Source organism: Oreochromis aureus, linkage group 2 (assembly GCF_013358895.1).
Source record: "Oreochromis aureus strain Israel breed Guangdong linkage group 2, ZZ_aureus, whole genome shotgun sequence".
Lineage (NCBI taxonomy): Eukaryota > Metazoa > Chordata > Actinopteri > Cichliformes > Cichlidae > Oreochromis > Oreochromis aureus.
The window spans coordinates 31,796,400-31,823,985 of record NC_052943.1 but is presented as its reverse complement, the minus strand read 5'-3'; the positions used below and the strand labels follow the sequence as shown (position 1 = coordinate 31,823,985).

At 38.0% G+C, this 27,586-nt stretch overlaps 1 protein-coding gene across 1 annotated transcript; it reads left to right on the top strand.

Annotated features, from left to right (window-relative positions):
- The first annotated feature begins 6,732 nt into the window (after nt 1-6,732).
- On the top strand, nt 6,733-12,360 carry LOC120441341. Its single transcript, XM_039615905.1, has 9 exons — nt 6,733-8,107; nt 8,497-8,615; nt 8,718-9,133; nt 9,217-9,442; nt 9,622-9,771; nt 10,469-10,683; nt 10,772-10,860; nt 11,005-11,113; nt 11,680-12,360. Exons 3-9 carry the CDS (start codon nt 8,840-8,842, stop codon nt 11,989-11,991), a joined length of 1,395 nt encoding a protein of 464 aa, XP_039471839.1. The 5' UTR covers nt 6,733-8,107; nt 8,497-8,615; nt 8,718-8,839; the 3' UTR covers nt 11,992-12,360.
- Nucleotides 12,361-27,586: the final 15,226 nt, after the last annotated feature.

The window sequence follows — 27,586 nt, the reverse complement described above, 5'->3', positions numbered from 1 at the left end:
ATTATGTGGTATAACATTGACATTGGTTTAGGGAACATTTAATGACTGTCAACTGATAGCATCGCAAACTACACTAAGACAATACTTGGTGCAACCCTAATCTTAAGGGTGATTTCTATGGGAAATAATATCAGAAAGACTGTATTTTATTGGCACAAACACACTGTCCCTAAAACTAATAGAAAAGTATGAAGTATAATCAATGAGCTCATGGGCTAATTCTGTAGCTTGAGCAACAATGGGCACAGTTACTTCATATGCCAATAAGTCTTCATTTAAATTCAAAGTTTCATAGCGTTGGTACTCAAAAGCAATAAAAGATGAGTCAATCAAAAAGATATCCTTTATCAGTCCAAACACAGGGAAAGTGCCATCCACATCTGCAATAATCATGGACTTCCCAGTAATGTATTTATTGCCATTTAGAACATACCATTTGACTGAGACAACAGACTGCATGACATCTATTCCAAAAAATTCTTTAATTTTTTTCCTAACATATTCATTATTTTTAACAGCTGATACTGGCCCGGATTCCTTTTCTTTTGCAAAAATAGGATGGTCAGTGCCTATTTCATTTTGACAACACTCAAGAAATTGATTGTGGTTTGCTAGGGATTTACAAACATTTTTAAAATTTAACTTAGAAGCCCACTGTTTAAAGTAGGAGTGCTTTGCCTCAAAGCGCATGCACATACTCCTTATTAAAGGTCCAAGGGATAAGATTTGACTGGGAAGATGCAACATATAATGTTGCTTAGGTATTATATTGGCTTCGGGAAAAAGTTGCTTGAACTGATACAGGTGTTCTTCAATCATACTTCTCAGTTGCAATACAGTTTCTAAAGAAATAATGGGAGCAAGAACTATTTGAACTATCATAATTAACTTTCTAATAAATACAACATACTCACTCTCCACACCATACAAAAGAAAAAGTAATATTTTTAAAAGAATTAGCATCTGTCCACAAGACTGTTTCAATTTGTTGTCGTTAGCCGCTAAAGTGCCAAAGCTAATAGGAGATGGTTTATCCCGTATTTCAAGAGGTGAGTAAGGAAAATTTTGAATGTCTGAATTAAACTTGTCTAATTCCAATTGCCCTGAGAGAATTAGGTGTTTTAATACAAATTTAACTTCCATTGATGCAACACCTTCAAAAATAACATGCATTATGTCCTGGGGAGTTTGTTTGATCAGGTCAAATGCAGGAACATCAACTAGTCTGCTTCTTCTATTAATTCCATAAGTAGTTTTGAGGGACGCTTTCAATAAATCTGTGCTTGCTTTATCTATTTCAAAACACTGCCTGATATGTTTCTACAGAGTTCTTTGAACAAACTTCTTCTCCTCAAAAACACTTTGCATATCATCAAAGTTGCATTCACAGTGTCTACATTTGCTATAAGCAAAACCAATCCCTTCTTTAAAGCCAGCAATCTCATGCTGGGCTAGCGTGTCTCCGCAAATGGCTATAACAGCACCAAACAATTCAATTTCACCATTTGACATTTCAATCCTTACACCATTGTAAAGCAGTGACAGATCTTGAAGTATTCTTTTCAGTACAACATCAATACCCCACTGAGAAATGTCATTTGCTTTAGCAATAGCAAGAAGCCGTATTGCAGCTAACTTTGACCTAAATTTTGGATCAATATTTCCTAAAGTATAATAAAACATGACCAATTTGTTTGCAGAAGCATGGGACCCTAAGGGGTTACATATTTCAATTTCATCTGTGTACAGTATTAATTGCAATGCATTTGGCCTCTGAGAAAACAAGGGGTGAGATGTAAAGAGGGACCCGTCTCTAAAATCATAGAAGAATCCCTCTCTGCTTCTTTGTGGTGCAGTGTTCAACATGGTAAAGATTCTCTCATTAGTCATTAACTGCTTTAGACTTTCAATTAATGGTACATAGTAAAAACTTTTGTTCCTTATGGACATGACCCTTGAAAGACCTTGCTTTACCCAACATATCTTCTGGGATACTACTACTTCCTCTGCGTTGACTGGACAGAACATTTCCCCTATGGCTCTACTCTGTCCATATGCAATGGTGGAGAAAGGATCCATGAATTTATCAAATGTAGCCAAAGCCTCATCTTGAAGCTGAGTGGTTCCCTCGGCATGATCTTCAAACACTGTCTTCAATCTTTCCTTGAGCGTATCTAAAAGAACAGCCTGATATTGTTGCACTCCTGAGATGATATGTTTGACCGTTCTCTGTGAAAACATTTGAAACAAAAGTAACTTATTCTGCATTTATATAAAAAAAAATTCTGAATGCCATTATGAACAAGTAAGACATTGATTGCCTTATGTAAGACTATAACATACCTGTGATAAGTGGCACTGTTCTTGAACACTGATAGCAAAAGCTGCAGCAGATCTGGTAATATTGTGTCTGGTAAAGGATGTTGTAGTAACAGCTTCTTCCTTTAGAGCAGAAAAACAAAGTTACTCCAAACTCCTGGCCAATTATAGAAATTCTTACATAACAGGTATAATGAGTTACACCTAATGATTGGTCCATTAAAAAACAAAGTGCATGACAGTGATTAGTGTTACAGTTGTGAATATTCAATATAATATAAGATAATATAATATTCATTCTTTGGAATAAAGAAAATAGAAATGGAAAAGAAATCAAAGACAAAGAAACAATAAAAAAGGGGTTGTCCATTATTTTGATGAGACTCGGGATTGGATTCATGAGAACGAGATTTTATCTTTTTAGATAATGAATTTTTGTTCGCACTTAGATATTAGTTTCTTTACATGTTTGTTGTATTTATTAAATTATTTATGTATTTTTAAATCACATAATTTAGATTTGCACTTAGAATTTATGTTAGTATTAGTATATGAATATATTTTATTGTATGCATTTATTAATTTATTTAATTTTCAAGAAAATCATTCTTATCCATGTTTTGGCAGTATTTCTGGCCAACAGATTTTTTTTACAGTGCTTCCAAACACTCTGTGTCTTACCTGAAACTGTATTCACCACTTACGGTGTGTTCACACCGAACGCGATAGCCGCGGGCGAAAACGCCCCAAACGCCCCTAATTTGACGCGTGCACATTCGCACCTCAACGCGTGTCCAACAGAAATCCATCGCGCCTCAAAATTGCATCGTCTCACGCGCGTGAACCGGAAATGTGGGAGGGATGTGGGAGGAAGTTGTGCCAGACGGTATCTTTGCTAGATGGCAGCTGTCGAGCTAGCGCTTGAAGAGAGAGTCTCCCTTCTCTATTTACTGTGGCGAGCAGAGCAGCGGCGTTAAGGACGTCCTCGCCGTACCTGGGTCCGGTCCTCCAGAGGCGTGAGCAGTTTGGTGAGTTTCACCACTTGCTCCAGGAGCTGGATGACGGCGATGACAGCGATATCACCGTCTTTCACTCGCCCAGTTTGAGGACCTGCTGTCCTGCGTCGGTCCCAGGATCGCCCGCCTAGACACCAACTACAGGCGCTCAATCCCACCTGCAGAGCACCTGTCCATCTGCCTGAGGTTAGTAAAAGTCTTTAATACGGTAGTCCTTTATTGATAACTATCGTTTATACACTGCTAACATGGATGTGGTATGCTAACAGTGAATGCCGTCGGTGTTTACTGATAGCAAACTGTGGTATGGAGACGACTGTTTATAATATTTATAGTGATACTCGACAGTTCACATCAAGTCCTAATTTAATTCGATTTATGCTGTTATCAGTGTTTGCAATGATAGCATGACTGTGGTGTCTATCAGTGTATGCTCTCGGTGTTTGCTGATATCAAACTGGTATGAGGCCCACTGTTGGTAATCTTTGTAGTGATACTCACTCCTTTTTGTTTTTATTTAGTCCTGGTTTAATTCTGGTATAGTTGAATATTTGTATATAATCCTTGCAGCTGTCAGGCTCTATAACAGGGGTCACCAGCCTTTCTTAAATCTGAGAGCTAGATGAAATTGTGAAGTTTGGTTCATCTTTAGTTATATATTTCTATCTAGCATATTCTATCTTGATATGCTATGTCTTATCACAGGTTAATTTTTCAAAAATATTAACAATGATTTAAGCAAGGAAAGGGCCACATGTCAACATACAACTCTTTATTTCTATTAATGTCTTACTTCATTCCTACCTGATTGACATGTTGAGGAATTATGAGTGATTGGCACACTGTAGTGGTAAAAGTTGCTACCAATCAAATTATGATATGTTAAAGTTAAAACAAAACACAACTGTTTTATATTATATCTAATATATATTATGTAATTGTCCTTGTAATTACAAAATGTTTTATGTAAGATTTATGTTTTGTAATTTAAATCTGACATCACAAAAGTATTTTGGAATTTGAATAATGTATTTTGTAACTGCAGTACACATAATACTAATTTTGAACAATTTTGTCCAGGTTCCTGGCCACCGGGGACTCCTTCAGGACCATCGTGTTCAGTTTTAGAGTCGGTGTGTCCACGGTGTGCCAGATCACCCCCCAGGCAGCGACGGCCATCTGGGACTGTCTAGCGGGCGACTTCATGGCTGTGCCTTCACCTGGAGACTGGCGGTCCATCACAGAGGGATTCCAGGAGTGCTGGAACTTTCCTCTCTGCTGTGGAGCTCTGGATGGGAAACACGTCCAGACAAAGGCACCCCATATATCATATAGGAGACACACACATTGATATACACGAAATATTTATTTCATTTCTTTTTTTGTGGTGCGCAAATTTATGCACCTGCTTGATTTTGTTTAAACAATTATTGCACTTTCTGTAAATCCAGTAAACTTCTTTTTACTTCTGAAATATCACTGTGTGTGTCTCCTGTATGATATATTTAACTGACCTTTTTTATTGTAAAAACCAACGATTTATACAGAAAAATACTGGCTATTAACAAGGTTGCCCAAACTTTTGCATCCCACTGTATTAGTATATTTTGTCATTAGTATAATATGAAATAAATTCTACAGTTGTCAAGTCGTGTGCCAACATTTGCTGTGTAGTAGAACTGAGACATTAGTCATTATAAAAATTTATTTGAAATAATATTAAAATTCTCAAACAGAAAAACATTAAACATAAATATATAAAATATAAGTATTTAAAGAGAGACAGGAATAAAAAGGACCCAGCTGCTCTCCAGAGCAGGAACAAGGCTGAGGAGGAAATGCTCCATTGGAGACTGGTGTGGCCTCTTCAGGGACACCAGGATGGCCAGCTCCACCGCCGATGGACCGTCCTGGGACCAGTCCCTCATCTGCCTCGGAGCTGTCCTCCTCTCTGGGCCTGTAAAACAGCACAAAACACAAAGAAATGAGAAGGCTGATGCTAGATTTTAATTTCAACATTGAAAAGAAAAAAAAACAGGATATAATCAGATTGGTTGTAGATATTTAGTAAAGGTGATCACAAGGGAATCCCACCGAGTAAAAAGCTATCAGTGCTGCTGTACATCTGATGGTACAATTACATACCTGTGGGTGCAGCAGGAGGAGCTCAGGGACTGGGGAGCAAGGAGAAGCAACAGGGGATGCTCTGCTGCAGAATCAGCTGGTTCTATCAAGACAATATTAAATGTTAACAGGTTGAATACAATAATCATAGAGAAAGTATATACAGTGGTCCCTCATTTATTGCAGCAGGGGTTGTCAGAATAACTAGCCCCTCGCCACGCACTTTATACACTTTTTTCCCCACACACATGAAGATTAGTCACAGTTCTCACAAGTTGATTCTCAAAGTGCAAACCTTTGTAGATTGCAAAACGTAAAAGTATTATTATGCCGTGTTTTGTCTTCATCTGCCTGCCACTTTCATGCGCCTTTTTCCCTCGAGGTGCAGGTGTCTATTTCCGAATGAGAGTCATAGTTAGGGGTGTTTTTGTGCTGTTTTATCTATTGGATGTGATGGTTATCAAAACAAAACATGATAAATTTGACAAGCGCAGGAGACACAGCACGGAGGAGATTTGTCAATCAGGCTGCAGAATGCAATGCTGTACTGTGCAAAAAAAAAAAAACATCAGCGAAAAAGCGAGGCAGTGACAGATGAGCGGGACCACTGTGTGCTGTTTATTAATAAACAAAATATATTCCTATATGACAACATGCATAAAAGCAGAACGGTATTTGTACATCAGTGGGAAAATAGCGGTTGCTTGCTAGCTTTTGTGCGGCTTCCCCGCGTCTGTGAAAAACGTAAAAAGAGAAATGAATGAACTCACCCGATCTCTTCACATTTCTTCCTCCAAGCTTGGTCCTTTATATTCCTGTCTCGGTACACAAAGCAGCTGGTGTCGTACAGCTCCGGGTTGTTTGCTACGGCGTTGATTAGCCTTCCCTCCATTGAAGAATGAAGGGCTTTGGCTGGATCTGCCCCTTTGACCTAGTTACAGCCACGTCACCAGGCTCCTGATTGGTTGACGCGGCGCGATTTGACGCTGGAGTTCAAATTTTTCCAACTCAAGCGGTAGAGGCGAAACACGCGTATGCACAAAATGCAACACAAAAATTCACGCGCGTGGTTTTTTTCGCGAGTCAAACGCGCCCCACGCACTACACTGACGCGCGTTTCAGGCGTTTTGGCGTTTTCGCGACGCAAATCTGCCTCCGAATTTTCGCCGGACGCGCAATTGCGTGTCATCGCGCTCTTTCCATTGACTTTACATGTAAACCTGACGCTCTGGCCGCCTCTATCGCGTTCGGTGTGAACACACCGTTATAATTCCTACGAGATACCCAAATTGCTGCCACATTGAACGATTTAAACGCGCTGAGAGTGTCTTTGATGCAAACTTCACCAGGAGACATGCCAGCCGCAGAGTGTGTGCCTGCTCTGGCTGCAGCATAGCCTTTACTATTTACACTGAACTGCTATTCTGTTTATTTATTTTTAATTTCATTCTGGTGATTTAAAATCCAACCATAGTGGAAATCGCTTGTAACAGTTTGAAGAGCAATATCTAGCGGTATAATATCGCGAGATCTCGTTAAATTTCTCTTGATTAAAAATGGAGAAAAGGATTAAAAGTAATAGGACCAAATACCAGGAGTTAGACATGGCTAAATTTGTCATCAGAAGCCACACTACATTTTATTTAGTTTAACACTTACCGTGATCGGGCTGTCAACAACCTGAGGCTCCTGCACTTCAGGCAAAGATCCAGCAGTTGATATTTCCACGGTGCTGGTTGTTGTTGTAGTACTACAGTTGGCAAAGACTACCAAAATTTTCCGATCCTAAAGAGTGGGATGTTGGGGGGATCCTCCATCCTCTTGGTGGGCTTCCATTCGTCAGATACAGGGGGTGCGTCCGTTTAATGTGGCGAAAGAATGAGTTAAAAACTCTGAAATCTTGTTCACAGCCATCTATTCCACAGTAAACCCAAAAATCCTGCCTTCGACCATGAGCTGCATTTATGTGGCTAAGGAGCACCTTCAGAGTTAAAGAAACAAAGATAAAACAGATCATACATCTCCAGAGCGCCATGGTGAACTGTTTTCCCGCTGTAGCAATGCAGCTTTACCGCTCTCCACTGAAGGCCACAGATGAGAGTGTGGGACCATGGGAAAGGTAGGCAATTTTAAAAATATATGTATCCTTAATTATCCAATTTTTCAGGTTTAAATTACATCAGTTATATTTATTTTTAGGCAATAAGTGTTTAAGACTGAATTTATATTTTTATTTTATTTTTTTACTTAAAAAAAATTAAATATAAATAATTTTGTGCATGCGCATTCTCAGTTCCTGTCGTGACGTTACTTTCACGCGGGACAAAATCTTTTCCCCTGCTTTGTTGACCGTCAGGACCGTTACGAAGATCAAAATTATTTATTTAAACAAAGCGAACAGTAATTTAAGGTTGGTAACATTAAGTTGATTTGAAAAATACTATGGTACAACGGTGTTATTAAGATAATGTCGTGTTTTGTGAGGGTGCTAGTTAGCAATCTAGCTAATGTGTTAACTTTAGCTAAATGATCTTATTTAAGCCGTAGGATATTTCCAGGTACTGTGAGTGGAGGCTTTGGAACCGAACCAGAGAACTGCTGTCACGGCATGGACAAGTTTGACGATGCCATACTGTCTGTGTTGCAGGGTAAGTCTTATTTTTCAGTTATTTTGGTATGTTAGCTAAGCAGCCTTAGCATCTGTTAGCATCGTTTCTGAAACTTGGAGCTAGGATTGTACTCTACTCTGAACTTTATCCACATTATAGCCTTGAGCTGTTTTTGCCAAAATAGACTTGGAACATCATCCTTGAAGACAGCCAAAAATAGTTTTATTGCATTCCCAAATATTTGATAAAATTTTATTGTATTGTATTCTAGTTAACACATAAACTGTTTTAAGTTTGACATTTTATCCTGTTATTATTACTTATTGCTAAAATACATTTATTGACAAAAATGACCTCAATATGTAATAAGCCACGCCCAGGAAAAGAGAAATAAATATCACTTTTAAAGTTGTTTTTCTCTTTTACAGCTGCGAATATTGACGAGGAAGCTTTGAGAAGCTTTACCCGGGATGACCTAAAGGATCTTTTTCCGGGCCATGAAAATTTCTTCCGGAGAAAGAAGATTTGGGATTTTATCAGCCAAAAGGTAAATACATATTATACCACTAAGAAGATGATTACTGTCCATATTGTCTAGCATTAATTTGCCTAATTGTGTATTTTTGTTTATATCCCACAACTGTTATAGTTTAAGAGTACTGACCAAGATGCCAACACTTGCCATCGAAGTGAGAGTAACCCCTTAGGCTTTGATGTGTCACAATGTCAACCTCAAACTTCCACTCCCATTTCCTACACTGCTGACAAAAAATGAAAATGCCAGACCCACCAGAGTATGTGGTGTATACAGATTCAGAGTTGGACATGGTGCGCAGTCAGTACTTTGCATTGCTCCACAGTGGAAAGGAAAAGGACTGTAAGATGTCGAAGGAACTCTGTTGCAGACTTGTAAGGAACACAGTCACCAGCATGGTTGCAATCCTCCGTGCTAGTCCCATGGGGAAAGAAGTAAGATACCCCTCCAAACTCGAAATGAGAGCAATGTCACAGAAGATTGTCGACTATTACCCCATGTTACGTGATGCTGACACACACATGCCATACGTAAGTCATTCTTTACCCACCACAATATCTAAAATTGAGTGAGATAATAAAAGGATGTACAAATATATATTATTTTACCACAGCTGACCATCTACACCAAACTGTACAAACGACTCCAAAATATGAAGTCTCCAAGGAAGAGGCAGGGCTCCATGCCGCAACGAGGCAGGCTCGGGAAGACTCTTTTCAGCTCAGATGACACAGACAATGGGACTGAAGGTGACCTAAGTGGTGAAGCAAGTGGTTCATGTGACTATACCATACTTCTTGAGAGCAATGATGAGCTCAGCGAGGATAACTCAAATGCAGGTGTGTACTTTGGTCTGCTGTACTAATGACTTTTGGACATATAAAACTTCAAAGAGACCACCTGCCCTCAGTTTTCTGTTCAGAGTACATCACAAGATTTATACAGTGTTGAGTATTTTCCTTAACTTTCTAGCTATTCCCTGTTATTAAATTCTGTTCATCTTCTGTTTTTTCCTCAGAGAAAGAATCCCAATTGCCACTACCCTCCACTGTACCAACTACGTCAAACAATACTACCCTGGCTTTACCACTATTATCCAAGTCAGCCTCATGCTCTGCACCCAGGGCTGATATAGGTCCATCAACTGCACCTCTAGATGATGTTGTTGGTAAGTCCACCATCACCCTTATCTACCTCTCAGTCTGACTGTGGTTCCTCTTACAGCTCTTTCCAAAATATGGCTGCAGCAATGAACCCCGTTCTAAGTGTTTATTCCATAAATCATAGTGGTTTGGCATTAACTCAAGTTGGTGTGTAAAATCAACATATGATAGATCCCTCATTCCAGTTTGCCAGTTAGCCATAGTAAGTATTTTAACACTTTGTGTTGTAGTGGGTGTTATTCAGTGCTGATTATTTACACATGTAAATCCTCATGCTGGTTACATCTATCATGCTTTATCACAGTGTTTCTGTCATAGATCAAATTACCTAAAAGATTTTTATCCATCAGCTTATAATCACTGTCCACACTGATGTGAACGATATACACAGTAAACAACCTTTACCTTATTTTCACCACAGTTTTATTCACGGGCATCTTAAACTTTGGTTTTAATATTTGATTCTGTTCAAACTAACAATTAACATAAATCCATGATCATTATAACAAAAGGACACAAAGGGAAATGATCAGGACATATAGGGTCAGTTCATTACTCAAACATATTTAACCTAAATATAAACAATATAACATAAATATTATACTGAAAACGATAACTTAAAAACAACCATGCAATCTTACTAGAAATGACTTATTAGAAAAATCTGAATGTCTTACAATTGCTCTTTGCTTTCCCTAGCAGACCATGACAGCCTGAAGATGCAGGCAAGGCATTACAAAACCTTGAGCAACATGTACAGGAAACCCAATGCAAAACCCAACCAAAGTGACGTTGCTCAAATTTTGGACCTGGAGTTTGAGGCCAGACGAGCTTTTATTGACGCAGATGTTACAAGGGAAGAAGACAGGCCCAGAAAAATATTTGAAGCATACCCGTGCTTCAAAGACATACGAAATGTAAGTTCAACTACCTTCAGTTACATTCCTTGCTTTCTCTGGATAGGTTTAGTTAGTTCTTGACTAACTGAGCACAACTTTGTCATAGGCGATGGATGAACTGCGTCGCATCGTTGGTGGCTTCAACTGCAAATACATAGATCAAATGAAGGGTCGATGGGCAGAGTTTTGTTCAAGGTGCAGTTCTATGGCATTTGGAAGAAGGTCCTGAAACCACCTCTCCCTTGGATGTACATGGAGGTAAGTGGCCTTTTCATACATTAAATCCATACATCAGATATGTTCAGATTACTTTATTAAGATACTTTTCTCTGTCCACAGTGGATTTTACTGTCACTCTCGTCAATGCACTTCCATCTCTTTTTCCTTCAAAACTACACCACCAAAGCGGCTGGGAAGTGCCAGTGAGGCTCTCCTTCATATCCTCAAGGTGAGAACAGCTGTTAGCAATACCAGCCACTGTAACTTGTACTCCATTTACTTGTATTATTATTATTAATATTATTATTTTGCTTTTCATGCTTAATAAGAGTGGGTCAAAGTTCAATTCAGCAGGGATTAAATTACTCCTTATTCAGGATTTCTTAATTGTTATTCAAAACCTACTCCAGAGAGGCAGCGCAGAGCAAAAGCACATTGCAGTTGGAATACAAGTAGAAGCAGTAAAATTATATATTTAAAAAGGCCTTCAAAAACTAGAATATGTAACAAAGTTAAAAGAAATAGTTTTAAAAAACAAATGAGAAAAAAGCACAAATAGACATGATAAAAATGCTGCAAACTAGAGAAAATTCATGCTCAGAATTAATACATTTCCAAAATTTCATATTTATATAAGTCAGATATTTTATATTTATTTCTTCTATTCCAACAGTAAATCAGTTGGAGCATTCTAAACTCTTGATATTGCTTTTTGTGTCTTAAGCTGTTTGGATGCACAGCAACCCTTTCATTTAAAATCTTGAAGAATTTGTCCTTTTTTTTGTGCTTTTCTAGCCGGGTGAAGATGCTATACTTTACCTGGAGAAGCGGCCTCTCTCCTCCCCAGTGCTGCTTTTTGATGGGACAACCAGCATTGTTGCTGTAGGAAATATACCAGTGACCACTCTCCCCTTGGAGGATTTCTGGGAAGGAATGTTGGTGTTGATGGCATATTACTACACCTTGCACTTAACATACCCGAAATGTGTTGCAACGGTCCTCTCTGTCATACAAACTGAGGTAATCACTGATGCCATCCATGATCAAGATGCCACTAGTGCATATAAGAAAGCAATAGCTGAGTGGAAGTCATTCTTTGAAAAATAGGTGAATACCAAGCAGAATTTTATCAGGTCATTTGCAGTTTGTTTAGTTTTGTAGTACGTTTGTACAACTTTGTTCCTAATTTGGCTAGCAATGTCCTGAGAAACTGCTTTACTTATAATGCCTTACAAATGAAAGTTGTTGGGTTTTTTTTCTCTTAATGACACTTTACTTGAGGCATGTAAAGTTTTAAGTCAGTAATGCCGTTATTTACAACATTGTGAGACTATGTGACTGTCACAAAAGTTTAAGGCTAAAAATGTAATTTTTTTTCTCTGTTTAGGCCTTCTAAAGGGTTGATTTAGACTTTTAGGGATTGTGCAGCAGCCCTATATTGTTTTAAAAAAGGGTTTTGTTCTCATGAGAGGAATAAATGTTGACATATATCACTCTTGTCCTGGCTGTGATTTCAGTAGAAGCCAAGGAGTATTCTAGGAAAAAGGTCTGTTTTAAGGTTTTTTTGCTTGGATTTAATATCGATTAGGCTATATTTTAAGATAAGCCAACCTGAATCAAGAAACAAATTAATCATACTTCACTAATATTGAGTAGTTTTTCATAGTATTAGAACTATTTTTCTCATTGCAGTGCATTCATTTGCTGCAAGTAAGAATTCAAAACATAAAAAAGACTGTAATTTAGCATATTTAACTTACTTTTGGGACTTGATATCAAGTAATTTTATCTAAAATTGAGCTTTTTAAAGCTTATTTTACCCCTCTTCAATTCTCAAATGTGTTCTTTTATTTCTGGATTAAAAAATCTTATTTCAAGATTTCTTATTAAGTAAAATAAACTTGCTGCATGGACAGATAATTTCACTTGTTTTCAGTGCTTTTTGTATCAAATGTAGTATTTTTTTCTTAAATATAGACAAGCCATTTTTGCAGTGTGCAAAAGTCTTTGTTGTGGAGTCTGACAGCAGTGGGGAGGAAAGACCTGCGAAATCGCTCCATCCCACATTTAAGTCCTTAAAGTCATATTCTTTTATTGTCTTGACTGTATTTGAAGCTATTTTTATTTTTGTATGATACCTGATTTATGTGGAATATGGCTGAAGTAAACTAAAGTCTAAAATACTTAGTCATTTGTTTAATAGTAATTTAACATTATATAATTCACATATAAAACTATGAATTGTAATTTTACGTTTTAATAGCATGTAGAATAGCATATGTAGGCAAGTATATTTGTCCTTTTTTATCAAGAAGCAAAGACGAAAAGGAAAAAAAAGAAAGAAAAAGGGCGGGGTTCGGTGGTTGAAACACCCGTCCCCACCAATGCCAAAACCAAATCTACGCCCTTGGCACAGAACCCTCAGACTCCCAAGTGTCTTGTAGTGGACCCAGGGTTGAGGAAAACACACATCACACCCAGTTGTAGGGTGAGAGAGAGATTATATATAAAGCAGTGCAAAGAACTTAGTCGATATACATTAATGGGGTCAAGCTTCTGACTCATTTTACCTTTCTGGTCGAATTTTAGGTGGACTGGCTTTCGATCTATCGTTGAATGGAGCAAATCCACACTCTCAGTGCAAGTTTTAGTGTAAGCAGATAGCTTTTCTCATGGAAGAAAGACTTCAAAGACTGATTTATTTATTTATTAATTCTGTTTGGTCCTAGGTGGATACCCAATATCTGTAGCTTATGCCGCGTTAATGTAATCTAGTGAAGCAGATTCAGAGGCTAAAGCACATTTTAAATTTGCCATAACATAAATTTCCCTGAATCACCACATTACCTTGGAATGCTTTGTGCAGGACTCTGGCTCTCCTGTATATTTTATAACTTGACAAAACTCAGTTTGCAATTGTGTGCTGGAAATGGGTACTTCAAAAGAGTGCTTCCTGAAGTGAGGTCCTGGGAAGCCAACAGGGGTTATTTTGCAGATTATGGATCACACAGACTATTAAAAAGCACAAAAGATGTACTACTCAGCAAATGAAAGCAGCAGCACTTTCTGCTCTGAGAGTAGAGAAAAAGTGATACAGCTTTGCTTTCCGAGAACAGTGACTATAAGGAGGATTACATGGATGAATGATCACTGTGATCATCCAAAAGCAACTCTATCATGAGCTTCTCTTATATTAAGAAAGTATCAAAACTGTCAAACTGAGAGAGTTCCATTATGTTACTGTGACTACAATAAAGTATAGTGTGTTTGGGAACTCGGGCTGCGAAGAATGTAGACAAAAATCAGTTTTCAGTACGAAGAAGTTCCAATAAATAATAAACCACTCCTGAAAAAAGCCAGCTGGATTTCTACTGAATGATTTCTTAGTAGTCGTCATGAAAACTATTTACTGGCGGAATATTCAGTTTCACATATCCAGAAGTCACTATGTGAAGCTATTCCAACTCTCAACTCATATTAGTGATACTTGGACAAGTGGGGTTCACATTGCATTTTGTACTACTGCTGCATTGTTCAGATCATTCAAATGGAGTTCAATTGGAGTGCTTTAACATCTTAAATAGAACAAAAAAGTGACTAGAGCCAAAAGTACTGTTCTTGGATGTGTAACCATCAAAGAAGAGAGGAAGTGCAGAGAAGCTCTTTGCTGATGCGGCAAGAAGCCCTATTAATGTCAATTAAACATTTGGAAAGGGTGTATTTCAGACCAAATCATGACTTTTCCCCCCTAACCCTAAATTCCAATTTAAAGTCTAAACTCAATGTTGTAATGAAATGCCTAAACCACACCATGTAATTTAATGTCTTAATCTGTCCATTCCCAACCACATAATTTAATGCTTATTGGCTAGCCAAACCAGACAGCGATACAAAATACAATCAAATTTTACAGTTGAACTGTAAAATTTCTAAATTTTTGTATGTCACTTACTGCACATAATGTCCTATTTGTATATATTCACTCACTGTATATAATGTTCTCTCTGTTTTTGCATGGTTGAGGAGCGTATCAGGTCACTTTTCACTGCATGTTGTACTTGTATAACTATGCACATGACAAATAAAGAATCTTGAATCTTGAATCAAAATGCACAACAATATCTCTGTGCACCAGCTAAACAGGTAGCACTTGTGGTAAATCATTGTTTTGTATGCACAGGCATCTCATTAGCCATTGCAGTTCATTGCAGCAATGCATCAACAAACACAAAACCATAATTCTGCAACAGAGACACAAGATTTCTCAACTGGGTACACATGGTCTGATTTAAAAAAAAAAAAAAAATACTAAAACTGTCTAAGACAACGCAGGGAACTAAAGAGAGTTTTCTAGTGTTTCTTGTATAAGGCCTCAAAACTGGACAATTCTGATTTTCCCAGCAGGAAATGAATCAATTTTTAGGTTACATAGCATCTTGGTAGCTCCCTGCTGTAAAAAAAATTCAAACTGGTTTTTTGTACTACCATAAATTTGATCATAGAAAAGTATAATGGAAAACCAGCTATCGGCAGTGACCTGTGATGGCTTAACTTGGCTTTGCTGTAAGCAACAGAGAATTGAAGAAACACACATTAGCATAAAGAGAGATTCATCGATTTATGAAAAGAATTTCAAAAGTAAAAGTCATTTTTGTTCATGGAATACAAATTATTCATCTGTCTAAGGTTGTTTAGCTGTATTTACTCAGGTTAATATAGAAACTGTGAATGGAAATTATAACAAAAGTTTTTTCTTTTGCCCACAAAAGATTTTTAACACTGAAACATAGAGGAACCTAAGGCTCGTTTAAATGGCAGGCAAATGCGGGCAAATATGCTGGGTGCAGGCATAGCTCAGTAGCCTTTTCAGTAGGTAGAGTGGTAGCCCCATAATCGGAAGGTCAGGGGTTTGAATCCATTGAATGGCTACCCTGTGGTTCCCCTGAGCAAGGGACCATCCCTACACACTGCTCCCCGGGTGCCCAATGGCTGCCCACTGCTTCACTGAGTGAATGGGTTAAATGCAGAGAGGAATTTCCCCATGGGGATCAATAAAGTGTAAGTATAAGTATTTACCAGGCTGTAACAATTTGGACCGAGTCTAAGAATTTAAAGTGTCTTTGAAGCATTTCATTGCTGTTAAATTAAGTCTGGGGCTATGTTTTCATGACTGTAAACATGAAGTCATAACCTACATGTTGCTTCATTCATGTGACTGTCCAAAGAAAAAACTCTGTTATGACTCAGATAGAAATACAAGATTTAGATTTATGTTAAACGCTGTTGAACTGCCAGTCGTCCTGGCCACATCTGCCACGAGCCCTGACACACTTGTCTGGGATCCAGACTGTGGAATCTAAGCTGGTTTTGTTGTTGTATTTCTTGGAAGCACAAACTGTCAAAGAGTGTCAGCTTCCTTAAAGCGAAAATGCAAGCCTCTGTTGGTCATTTAATTGGGATTTTTTCCAAGTTGCTGACACAGTATTTCTCTTTATTTTCAGTGCTGAGGTGTGCGTGTATTTCAAGGCTTCAAAAATAAATAAATAAATAAATCTTGTCAAAATAGGTATATATATTTTCTAAAAGGATATAAATACTTGATGTGCAGTCCCTAATCTGACTGTCACCTTCTCCGACAGTAGGTGTCAAAGATTTAATGAGAAGTTTTTTTCTTCATAGCTTTCACTCCTATTAAATTGTCACTACTAGTTTCATTTCTATATTAGGTGTTCACCTGTAATTGATGTGCCTTTTTTAACCGCTATCTAAGAGGCTGTGTAGGTGTTGCTGTGAGTCCTGCTTTCAGGTAATGGCCGACAATGAAAATTAATAATAAACCTTCCTTCATTTGTGGTCCCACAGCAACACTGTAGTTTCTGAAAATTTCATTGCATCTTTTCCAAACTATTACATCATGTTGCAGCATCAGAATAGAAAGATTTTTCATATAACAGTAGTTTTGTTTTGTTTTGTTTTACACATCACTTGTAAAATAATAGCATACCCTGCCTAGGCTATATGAGTGACATCAGCATTAAGATTCCTGCTGCTGGAAATGACATTACAATGTTGTCACCCAAGTAAATATTGCAGACCGGATGATGAAGCATGCCTGCCATCATTTCATAACTTTAATGGTTTGTTAATGAGAGAGAAAGAACCATCAAATGTCAAGAAGTAACAAACAACAGCAGTTAGTTTTAGGATGAACATGCATTTGTTTATGCTTGACTTAGTTAAGAATCGAAGAGCTTTCCTGGAGCCATTTTTTTTGACTAGCAGTGCATAATTTAACTGTAACAACCTCTATAAACAAAGACAGATGCGCCAAAATTTATGAAATTCTTTTACCACCTTTATGGCATTAGGTTTGGACTTGTGCTATTCAGTGATCCATGTTTCAATCACATAAAGGCCTATTTACTCAAATGCCCTGTGCTGCCACAGCCACTTACTTCAGGTGCAGCTAACCACAGCACCAATGTGCTGCCCAGCTATCTAACTAGCCTATTGGCCAACTCATGTAACACATGTAATATGTAGTCGATTACTTAGTGGACACCATTAATACAAATCATGTTGTTTACTCCAGATCCTGGCCCTACTGCAATCCAAATTTTGCCCCAGATATCTAGTTTCATCACACCAGGCAATGTTTTCCTAATCTTCTATTGTCCAAAATTGGAGGATTTACAGTAAGGGGGATTTTCAGGAATTTCTACATTACTTAAGTATTTATTTTTATGATAATTTTTCTGTTTAGGTGCAGAGGCAAGTTAACAAAGGTTTGCATTCCCATATACTAATAATGTTTTATTATTATATTAATATTATATTAATATAGCACAAGGTTTGGCTCACTTTGCACAAAAATAGCTACTTGTTACTTTTAGTACATTTCAGAGGCAATACATTTGACAAGTTGAATCAGTACTTCAACACTTACCAGAAATACTCTTCTAACACAAGTATCTTTACTTATACAGGGAGTGCAGAATTATTAGGCAAGTTGTATTTTTGAGGAATAAGTTTATTATTGAACAACAACCATGTTCTCAATGAACCCAAAAACTCATTAATATCAAAGCTGAATGTTTTTGGAAGTAGTTTTAGTTTGTTTTTAGTTTTAGCTATTTTAGGGGATATCTGTGTGTGCAGGTGACTATTACTGTGCATAATTATTAGGCAACTTAACAAAAAACAAATATATACCCATTTCAATTATTTATTTTTACCAGTGAAACCAATATAACATCTCCACATTCACAAATATACATTTCTGACATTCAAAAACAAAACAAAACAAATCAGCGACCAATATAGCCACCTTTCTTTGCAAGGACACTCAAAAGCCTGCCATCCATGGATTCTGTCAGTGTTTTGATCTGTTCACCATCAACATTGTGTGCAGCAGCAACCACAGCCTCCCAGACACTGTTCAGAGAGGTGTACTGTTTTCCTCCTTGTAAATCTCACATTTGATAATGGACCACAGGTTCTCAATGGGGTTCAGATCAGGTGAACAAGGAGGCCGTGTCATTAGTTTTTCTTCTTTTATACCCTTTCTTGCCAGCCATGCTGTGGAGTACTTGGACGCGTGTGATGGAGCATTGTCCTGCATGAAAATCATGTTTTTCTTGAAGGATGCAGACTTCTTCCTGTACCACTGCTTGAAGAAGGTGTCTTCCAGAAACTGGCAGTAGGACTGGGAGTTGAGCTTGACTCCATCCTCAACCCGAAAAGGCCCCACAAGCTCATCTTTGATGATACCAGCCCAAACCAGTACTCCACCTCCACCTTGCTGGCGTCTGAGTCGGACTGGAGCTCTCTGCCCTTTACCAATCCAGCCACGGGCCCATCCATCTGGCCCATCAAGACTCACTCTCATTTCATATAGTATTGCACACCTTGTGCTTTTGGGCACTCCAGTGATGTTGCAGCTCTGAAATATGGCCAAACTGGTGCCAAGTGGCATCTTGGCAGCTGCACACTTGACTTTTCTCAGTTCATGGGCAGTTATTTTGCGCCTTGGTTTTCCACACGCTTCTTCTTGCCCTGTTGACTATTTTGAATGAAACGCTTGATTGTTCGATGATCACACTTCAGAAGCTTTGCAATTTTAAGACTGCTGCATCCCTCTGCAAGATATCTCACTATTTTTGACTTTTCTGAGCCTGTCAAGTCCTTCTTTTGACCCATTTTGCCAAAGGAAAGGAAGTTGCCTAATAATTATGCACACCTGATATAGGGTGTTGATGTCATTAGACCACACCTCTTCTCATTACAGAGATGCACATCACCTAATATGCTTAATTGGTAGTAGGCTTTCGAGCCTATACAGCTTGGAGTAAGACAACATGCATGAAGAGGATGATGTCGACAAAATACTCATTTGCCTAATAATTCTGCACTCCCTGTACTTAAGTACAGAATGTGCATGGTGAACTCATGTGAACTGGAGCCTGTTTCCTGCTCTTAGGTGCCACACATGACACTTAATGTGGCCTCTACTGCTGTTACCCACCTGCTTAGAGTTCAGAGATGGTCAGAGGTGCTCTTCTGCCTTGAATACCTTGAAAAATGGTTACAATTGTTCAGTTACTGTTGCTTTCCTTTCAGTTCAAGGCAGTCTGGCCATTCTCCTCTGACCTCTGACATCAGCAAGACATTTTGGCCCAGAGAACTACCATTCAGTTGGTATTTTCTCTACACATGGTTGTGTGGGAAAATTCCAGTAGATCAGCAGTTTCTGAAATACCAGGCACCAAAAACTGTGCCACGTTCAAAGCTTTATATAACATGCCTCATTCATCCATTCATAGCAGCACTTTTTTCAACACCTTAGACCTTTCTATCTCAAGGATTACCAGAGACTGAGCACCAACCTTCCAGTTAGTGTATGACCTGCTCTACCTCCTGAGCTACAGCCACCCAAAGCCACTTAAATCATCTTTCTTTTCTATTCTAATGCTGAGTTTGAACTTCAGCAAGCTGCCTTGACCTACAAGCTTATATTGCACAGATTAGCTCCCATGTGATTGACTGATTAAATATTTGCGTTATCAAGCAACTGAACAGGTGGCTGTTGAGTGTATATTATGTGTTTTTAGCTGGCATGCATGCTTGAAAACTGATGGATTTTTGGGGATTTGAATATCTCCTATCTTGCCAAAGGACACCATGATTTGCAGAGAAAGGCGATGTGGATCAAATCACCAACTTTTTTAACTGAGCCAGCTCTGAACCCTAACCTGTTCTGAAGAAAATGAAAAGGATTCATCAGAAGGATTCATATACCAGTTTTGGTACTTTTATCCACTTGTAATAGAGTTTCTTGTAATAAGACATCTGCTGCGTACAGAGACAAAAATATTAAAGAGGTACACTGAAACTAAAAGACTTTTGGTCAAAATAAAATAAGTAAAACCTGAATTTTGTAGTTTCTGATGGATTCCTGGGCTTTGAAAAAACAGTGCTTGTTGCAATTGTCTTCCTTAAGTCTCACTAGTTATTGTCTAGCCCTTACCAGGAGTTTTTCGGGGCAGCTAAAAGTACCTAACCTGGAGTAGTTATTTTATCCTGCACAGAAAACATTCATGTAAGATGTGCATGGGAGGTTCCCACAGTGAGAACACACAAAAGTAACAACCTACATTTTTATTTTTGAACATTTGTTTTTTTTTTCCTGTTTTGGTTACCTTTGGTAACAAAATAAATGTGTGTAATAAATATGACAGATGTTGCATAGACTGTCTCTAAGAGCGACTAAAATGAATGAAATGAAAAAATGAAAAAAAATGAAAGCAGAACTGAAAAAATCTAAAACACATGAGACAAATTAAAAAAACAAACAAAAAAACTGAAACTGAGAGCAGACTTGAAGCAAAGTGATATAACAGCAACAAACACAGAACAAAGGCGAGCAGAGGGAGGCTGAGCCAGACACGTGAACCCTAGGCCTGCAGTCCCTATGCCATTCCTAACATCAGTACACACAAATAGGAAAAATTCCCACAGAGAAAAGAGCCACACCTCCAGCTAGCTGTCCACAGTCATCCCAAAAGAGAAGAGCTTTGATGCAAAGCCTGCTTTTATGTGCCTCCACTGGGCCTACAGTATGTGTGTGTGAGACAGTCAGAGTGAATGTGTTTACGTTGACATGTACACTGATTTCTGCATGATTTTTGCAATATTGTTCACTTAAATACATGCATTTAATATAGTAATTGTCATCATTATGGGAATTGCCAAGTAGTTGCCAAGTAGTTTATATGATATCCTTGGAGAAGCTGTGACTTAAACAGTGATCCTCTGCCAGGATAAGCAGTCCACTTGACCGGCAGTGCTCGTCTAGTCAAATCTAAATTTAGACATCAATTAAAATATGCCAAAGTGAATCGGGGTCTCTGCTTATCTTTCTGTTAAAGTCACTACACACACCTGGACTTAGATTAAACCATAATTTCAAACCATGTGATATTTAAAGTGTGTATGTTAATTGTAAACACACAACATAACCATTGTTGACCTTTTTATGAAATCATGGCAATCATTTATAGATGTCAGCAAAATGCATGTGTAGCGTTTAGCTACCCAAATTGCAAAATTTGTGTTAGAGAACTACCTGTGTGTTTGCAGTTGTGGGGTCCACGTTGTGTATTTCATTTTATAATATTTCTTCATCAAACTTACTTCCCTTCCATTGTGAAAGTATAACTGTGACTGGAGCGACACCCTAGACAGGGTGTTTATTTGTATGCCTCTAGTTTGTTCCACGAGCCTTAAACATTTAGTCATAATTTTAAGCCTTAATCTAATAGTACAAAAACAGATCTCTTTATTTACTTATTGAAGGTGCCATTATTGCATCTGTACTTTGATTAATCAACAAGAGAGTTTGTGTATTTATTGGACCACGAAAGGCAGTAACGCATCTTAAATCAATTTACTAGTCACGTGATCACATGAGTCACATGTCACATGTTGCATGAATGTAGAGCTCAGTCACAACCTTACATGAATCATACACTTAGTAGAAAAATAGCCACTGGGTCTTAGGAGGTTATTAGTGTGAATGGTACCACAATGTAATTTGACACAAACAAAACAGCAGGGTCAATATATCTTGTTCTTGAAATCCAAGCTGTAAAGTAGTTTTTGATATATTTTAATTTGGGAATGACGTATGTTTTGGACTGTAGGAGGAAACCCACTAGGGTTCATAAAATGCTTTCCATGTAGCTTAAATAAAAATTAATATGTTATGTTCTCGGGATAAAATGAATATTTTATTAAATTAACTTTTGTATTTGGGGATCCACATGGTGTTTAATGATACTGCATTTTAAAATGTCAAAGGAAATGGGGCATTTGTACACATCGTGTCTGTAGGGATAGAAAAAAGGACTTCTACTGTGCTTCTGTTTCTGTGAGCGTGGGGTGGTAATTTTATGTCCTTTTATGTCCTATGTCATTTCAGAGTTCATACCTTCTGATACACTGTATCTTTGCTTTGTCATATTCTTGTAATGATTTAGCTTTTAAATGCTCCCAATGGCAAAATGGCAAAAAAAACTAATTCCTGCTCATCGGTATCCTTAGGTGCATCTTCATTTCATAACACAAGCCATTTAAAATCAGCCACAATGCTTTTCTGCACTAAATCTATAACCAAGCTGCAACAATATTAGGCAACAATGCAATCGGGAAGTCAAACTTTAAAAAAAGATATGTTAGGCTGTTACCCTCATACAACATTCTTGTACTGGATCACTGATAAGGACAAATAGTTTGTATTTTGTTGAGTAGTCAACAGACAAAATGTGCTGTCTTTATTTCTTCAGAAATATGAAATATTTGCTCCTGCTATTGTTGGTGTTTCTGTTATGTTTCCTGGTCAACTGCAAGAAGTAGTTGGAAGCATGCGCTGAAGCATTCAAAAACCTCAATAACATGCTTACATGAACCAGTATCCAAGCTTCTTTCACTCCAATTACCATAGTGGCATGTCCAGGTTTCTAATAAAACTAATGTTTACATGTGAAAGCATAAAAACTGGATACTGGGAAAAACCCTTTGAAAGTGTTACCCCTGCAGTGTGAAAAGAAATCTCCTCAGTGCCATTGGATATTTTGGTTGGCTCTACTACAGCAAGTGAAATCCTGTTGGGTTGGAAACAATTTTCTGTGCAGTAAGTGCATTTATCAGAGAATCTGCAGTCCAAAATGTCTCTGCAGTGATTCAGAGAAACAACATTTAGCTAAAATGCAATACACGATGCACTGTGGCCAATAGTGAAGAGGAAGAAAGTGGAATTTGACATTGGAACAGTGTTAGCAGTGGTGGAGTATTTGTAGCTGGTTAAGTCTGATAAAGGATTCATTATGAAATTGAATCTACAGATGAACAGTTAGGTACTGTTATCTAAAACCAATAATGAATGATTTTCCCAGAGTTCTGTTGTTTATTGTCGAGGATGGCGATTGGTGATTTTAGCTCTACACTAATATTGAGGTTTTAGCATTGGTAAAATATACAAATAAAAGCAAAATTACATAGATATACCCATATATTTTGCACCCTTGTAATTAGTTTATAATTTTTTATGATTATATAGTTTATATCTTTCTTTTAAACTCTTTCATGGAATGTATTCTCTTTTATTATAATGGCAAAATGTCTACTGACTTGAGCTTCAATTCCTACTTTACAAAATGTAATATTGGGATAAAAACTTCCCCCTCCTACAATTCAGTACAGCCATACAATGTATTTGCTATCAAGCAGTCAGAGGCCTTCGGGGCCAAGAGCAGCTCATGGATGGAAGCCATCAAATGTAACAGATGACACCCAAGTCATGGTAAGCTACATTTACAGCACAGGCACATATACGTGGAAGAATGAGACAGTCCAGTATTAATCAGTACCTACACAGATCAACACAAGTGGCAGATATACACAAATACTCCTGCTGCTCGATTATGAAATAACTAAATGGTACACTTTCAATTCTTTCACTGGAAAAAGCTGCTCCATCTATGACCTGTTATTCTGGTGGAACTGTGGAACCTGTTATTCTGCGTAGGACGTGTGAAAAAATTTGTCTCTGTCCCCACCATCTCCTGACCAGGACAAGGAACTAATTGAGAAAATTGATGTTTTTCATCCTCATCCTCATCATTATTATTATCATTATTATTATTATTATTATTATTATTATTATTATCATTATTATTATCCATTCGTTGCCTGCATGCCATGCCTTCATGTATATTTTTTTCCTTTTCATATCAATATGACAAGATTGGTTAGTGAGAAGGGAGGAGGCTGCAGCGTTAGTGGTAAGACTCATCACTGTGACATGATGGTTTGTGAATGAGCTTTCCTGAGCCCTCTTCAATCTAACTTAGTGTAAAATTGATAACTTGTGATGTCATTCTGGCATCACAAGCAGATCGCTTTTACATTAACGTTCCTCGCACATTCATTCAGACATTCTTGTTACATTGACGAAATGAGCCACAAGATGAGACATTTTTATAGATTAGTCAGTAGTGTTATATAAAAACCCAGCTTTGATACACCAAAGGGATCAAACAATTTTTTAAACTTATAAATGACTGATCACCTGTCTGGCGTGAGCTGTCACTGCCATTTGCTGTTAGCTCCTGATTTATCCTGTCTCTCTCTATTAGGGATAATTTATCAGAAGTAATTAAGAAAATCACCACTGTTTTCTTGTGCATACATGCATGCTATTCCCTGGCTCTGGCTACTCCCTCTCTTCCACAGCATGTCTTTTATCCTGTCTTCCTTCTCTCACCCCAACCGGTCACAGTAGATGGCCGCCCCTCCCTGAGCCTGGTTCTGCCGGAGGTTTCTTCCTGTTAAAAGGGAGTTTTTCCTTCCCACGGTCGCAAATGTGCTTGCTCATAGGGGGTCATATGATTGTTGGGTTTTTCTCTGCATGTATAATTGTTGGGTCTACCTTACGATATAAAGCACCTTGAGGCGACTGTTGCTGCAATTTGGCGCTGTATAAATAAAATTGAATCGAATTGACTTATGTAATAAACTCAAAAGAAACCCTTATAGAAGGAACAAACTAACCATCAGATCGTTTAACTTTAATCATTACTGGTGTCACAGACTGTTGTCAACATGACAAACCTGAATTACAAACACACTATACGTTTGTATTATAACCATTTCAAGCTCTCATACATGTGAAATTTTGGAGCAATGTTTGTTCTTGTGTGTGCGCCTTTGAGAACAGCAATTAAACATACTTCAGAAGAAGAAGAGACGGTAAGGTTGATGGTATTTCTGCACACAGCATTCATTTTCTTTAATGGAGCGACTTGATACCTGAGCCAGTCAGATGGCTCCTGCAATCGTTCTCTCATGGTGCCGGATAATACAGGTAACTATTGTTAATCATTCAGTGTTTTCTTTTATAAAACCTGGGTTAAATTCTTGCAGAAGAGAACACACTGCCTCTTATTTCTGTGTGTTTTTAATAAGGACAGTTGGTAAAAAAAAAAAGTGTTAATTGTAAAATCTCCATCAAAACTTATAAATATTCTTAATAAATAAAACTGGGAACAGAGAGAATTAGCATTGTAGAAAAGCACACTTAGACCATGCTCTGGTACTTAGCGCTACAGTCATAGCACTATAGACTATACAGTCTATAGTGCCAAGTTATCCTATCTTTTAGTAGTAATGTCTTGTATCATGGTTTGAATGTATGATTGGCTGTTTACGATGGATCCTGACTGTTCCCTTTCTAGACAGCTTCTCAGCTTCACTCACATCAGGGTAAATATTTTGTCATTTAATACAATAATACTTACATGTATTTTATAATGATATTTAATATATAACATCATGTTTTCATTTAACGAGCTTTACTTTTTTGTACTGCATGTTCTATTTAATTGGCTGTTGTAACATAATTTTCAAACTTTTGGGATAAAAAGTATTTGTTGTCTTATATTTTGGACAACTTGTCATACAGGATGTACTGGCTCTGAATAAATTTGTGACAGCTGTACAGTATTTTCCCAATGTAAATTATAAGTACTTGTTATCTTGAAAGAAAAAAATCAACTCTGCATTGGTCACTAATTGAATCCTAATTTAATTTCAAATAGATATATGTGACACAGTAAGTAAGTCAAGTAAGTCAGGCATGCAAATGTGTACTGTATTGTAACTGCAAAGCAGTAAAGCAACTCTTCATGTCATTATCGCCACAGCTGTATGCATCGAATGTTATGAAGTGAATTCATGTCAGGTGATCACACAGCTGAGCCACAGCCAGTAAAAAGTTACCTCCTAGCTTCAGTACACCTGAAGCAACATGCTCAGAGTGACTCACTGTGTTTGTTTCTTACTGACAGCTCCTGACAGCTCCAAGACTGAGTGTCCTACAAACAGGACACATTTGATGTACATCTGGAGGACTGTGAGGAGCAAGTTGCCATATTTGACAAAACGTGAAGTGGATTTGTAGACTTTCTCCTCCATACCTGAGCTGTCATTCACTGGAGTGGAGGGGGGAAGATAGCAGATGGAGTCACAGAAGAAGTCTTTACAGAAGAGAACAGTCATGCTGATGGGCATCATCCCAGAGGCCCACAACAGAAATTGCAGATGAAAGTTATAATAACATTAAATGTGTGTTTAGACAAGTTCGGAGAAGATGCACACCTCTTCTGGTGTCATGCACTTACACATCCTCATCATCAGAACTGCTTTCTGAAGTGATGTCATACTGTACACCTCCAATCATCAAGTCAGTGGTTCAGCATGAGTATTGGGAGTCTGAAAGATCCTGAGGTATTCAGCTGTATCTGCAGTTTCCAACTCAATATGCACTGCAGACCTGCATCAGGGCCTTTCGGTTACACACAGCACAGCAGGTCAGTCAGGAATCTTTAATTAGTTTTCACATGACATAACAGCCACATATAAAGCAGCTAGAAAGACAGCTTTTTAGCACCCGAAGAACAGTTTAAACCGGAGGTTTTGCATACCAGAAAGATTTTGTTTTCATTTTTTCATTTTCAGCAGGCCTGAGTACACCAAACTGGCCTTCTAACAGGCAATCACAAAATATCATAAAATGGCTAGAACTTTTCAAACTTGAGTGAGCTACAAGAATAGTTTGGCTTGTTTAAAAAGCTTTAAGGACAGGAACTAGATACTTAAGGAATTATGCAATTAGGACTGGCCTATCTTATGTTCTTACCTTCCTCCACAGTAGCTTTGCCTGAGAGACTTCCAGTGTTGCGTTATCTCTTTCAGAAGTAGCACATCCTCGTTGTCAAGCCTGTACTTAGAAATGTTGTAGTGCATCAGGTTGAGGGTTTGTGCTTTTATTTAAAATCTTGGTTACTTAGTCACAGGTGAAGAGGTGAGGTGCATTGGGTGTTTGATCTGTCCATCTGCTTCATCCTTCCTACGCCTGTACCGTATCATGTTATCATGTGATGGGTATTTAATGACTGGTCAGTTTCTGACCAGGTTGTCCTTGTTGCAATCTTAATATCACATCCACATGTGAATCAACTTCAAAAGAAAAGGACTCACCTGCTTGCCCACTCTCCTCCGGTTCTGCTCACCCACCTCTGGAAACCCACCTGTCACCCAAGTGGACCTCCTGGGACTGAACTCATCTTCCAGTCAAGTAAGACCA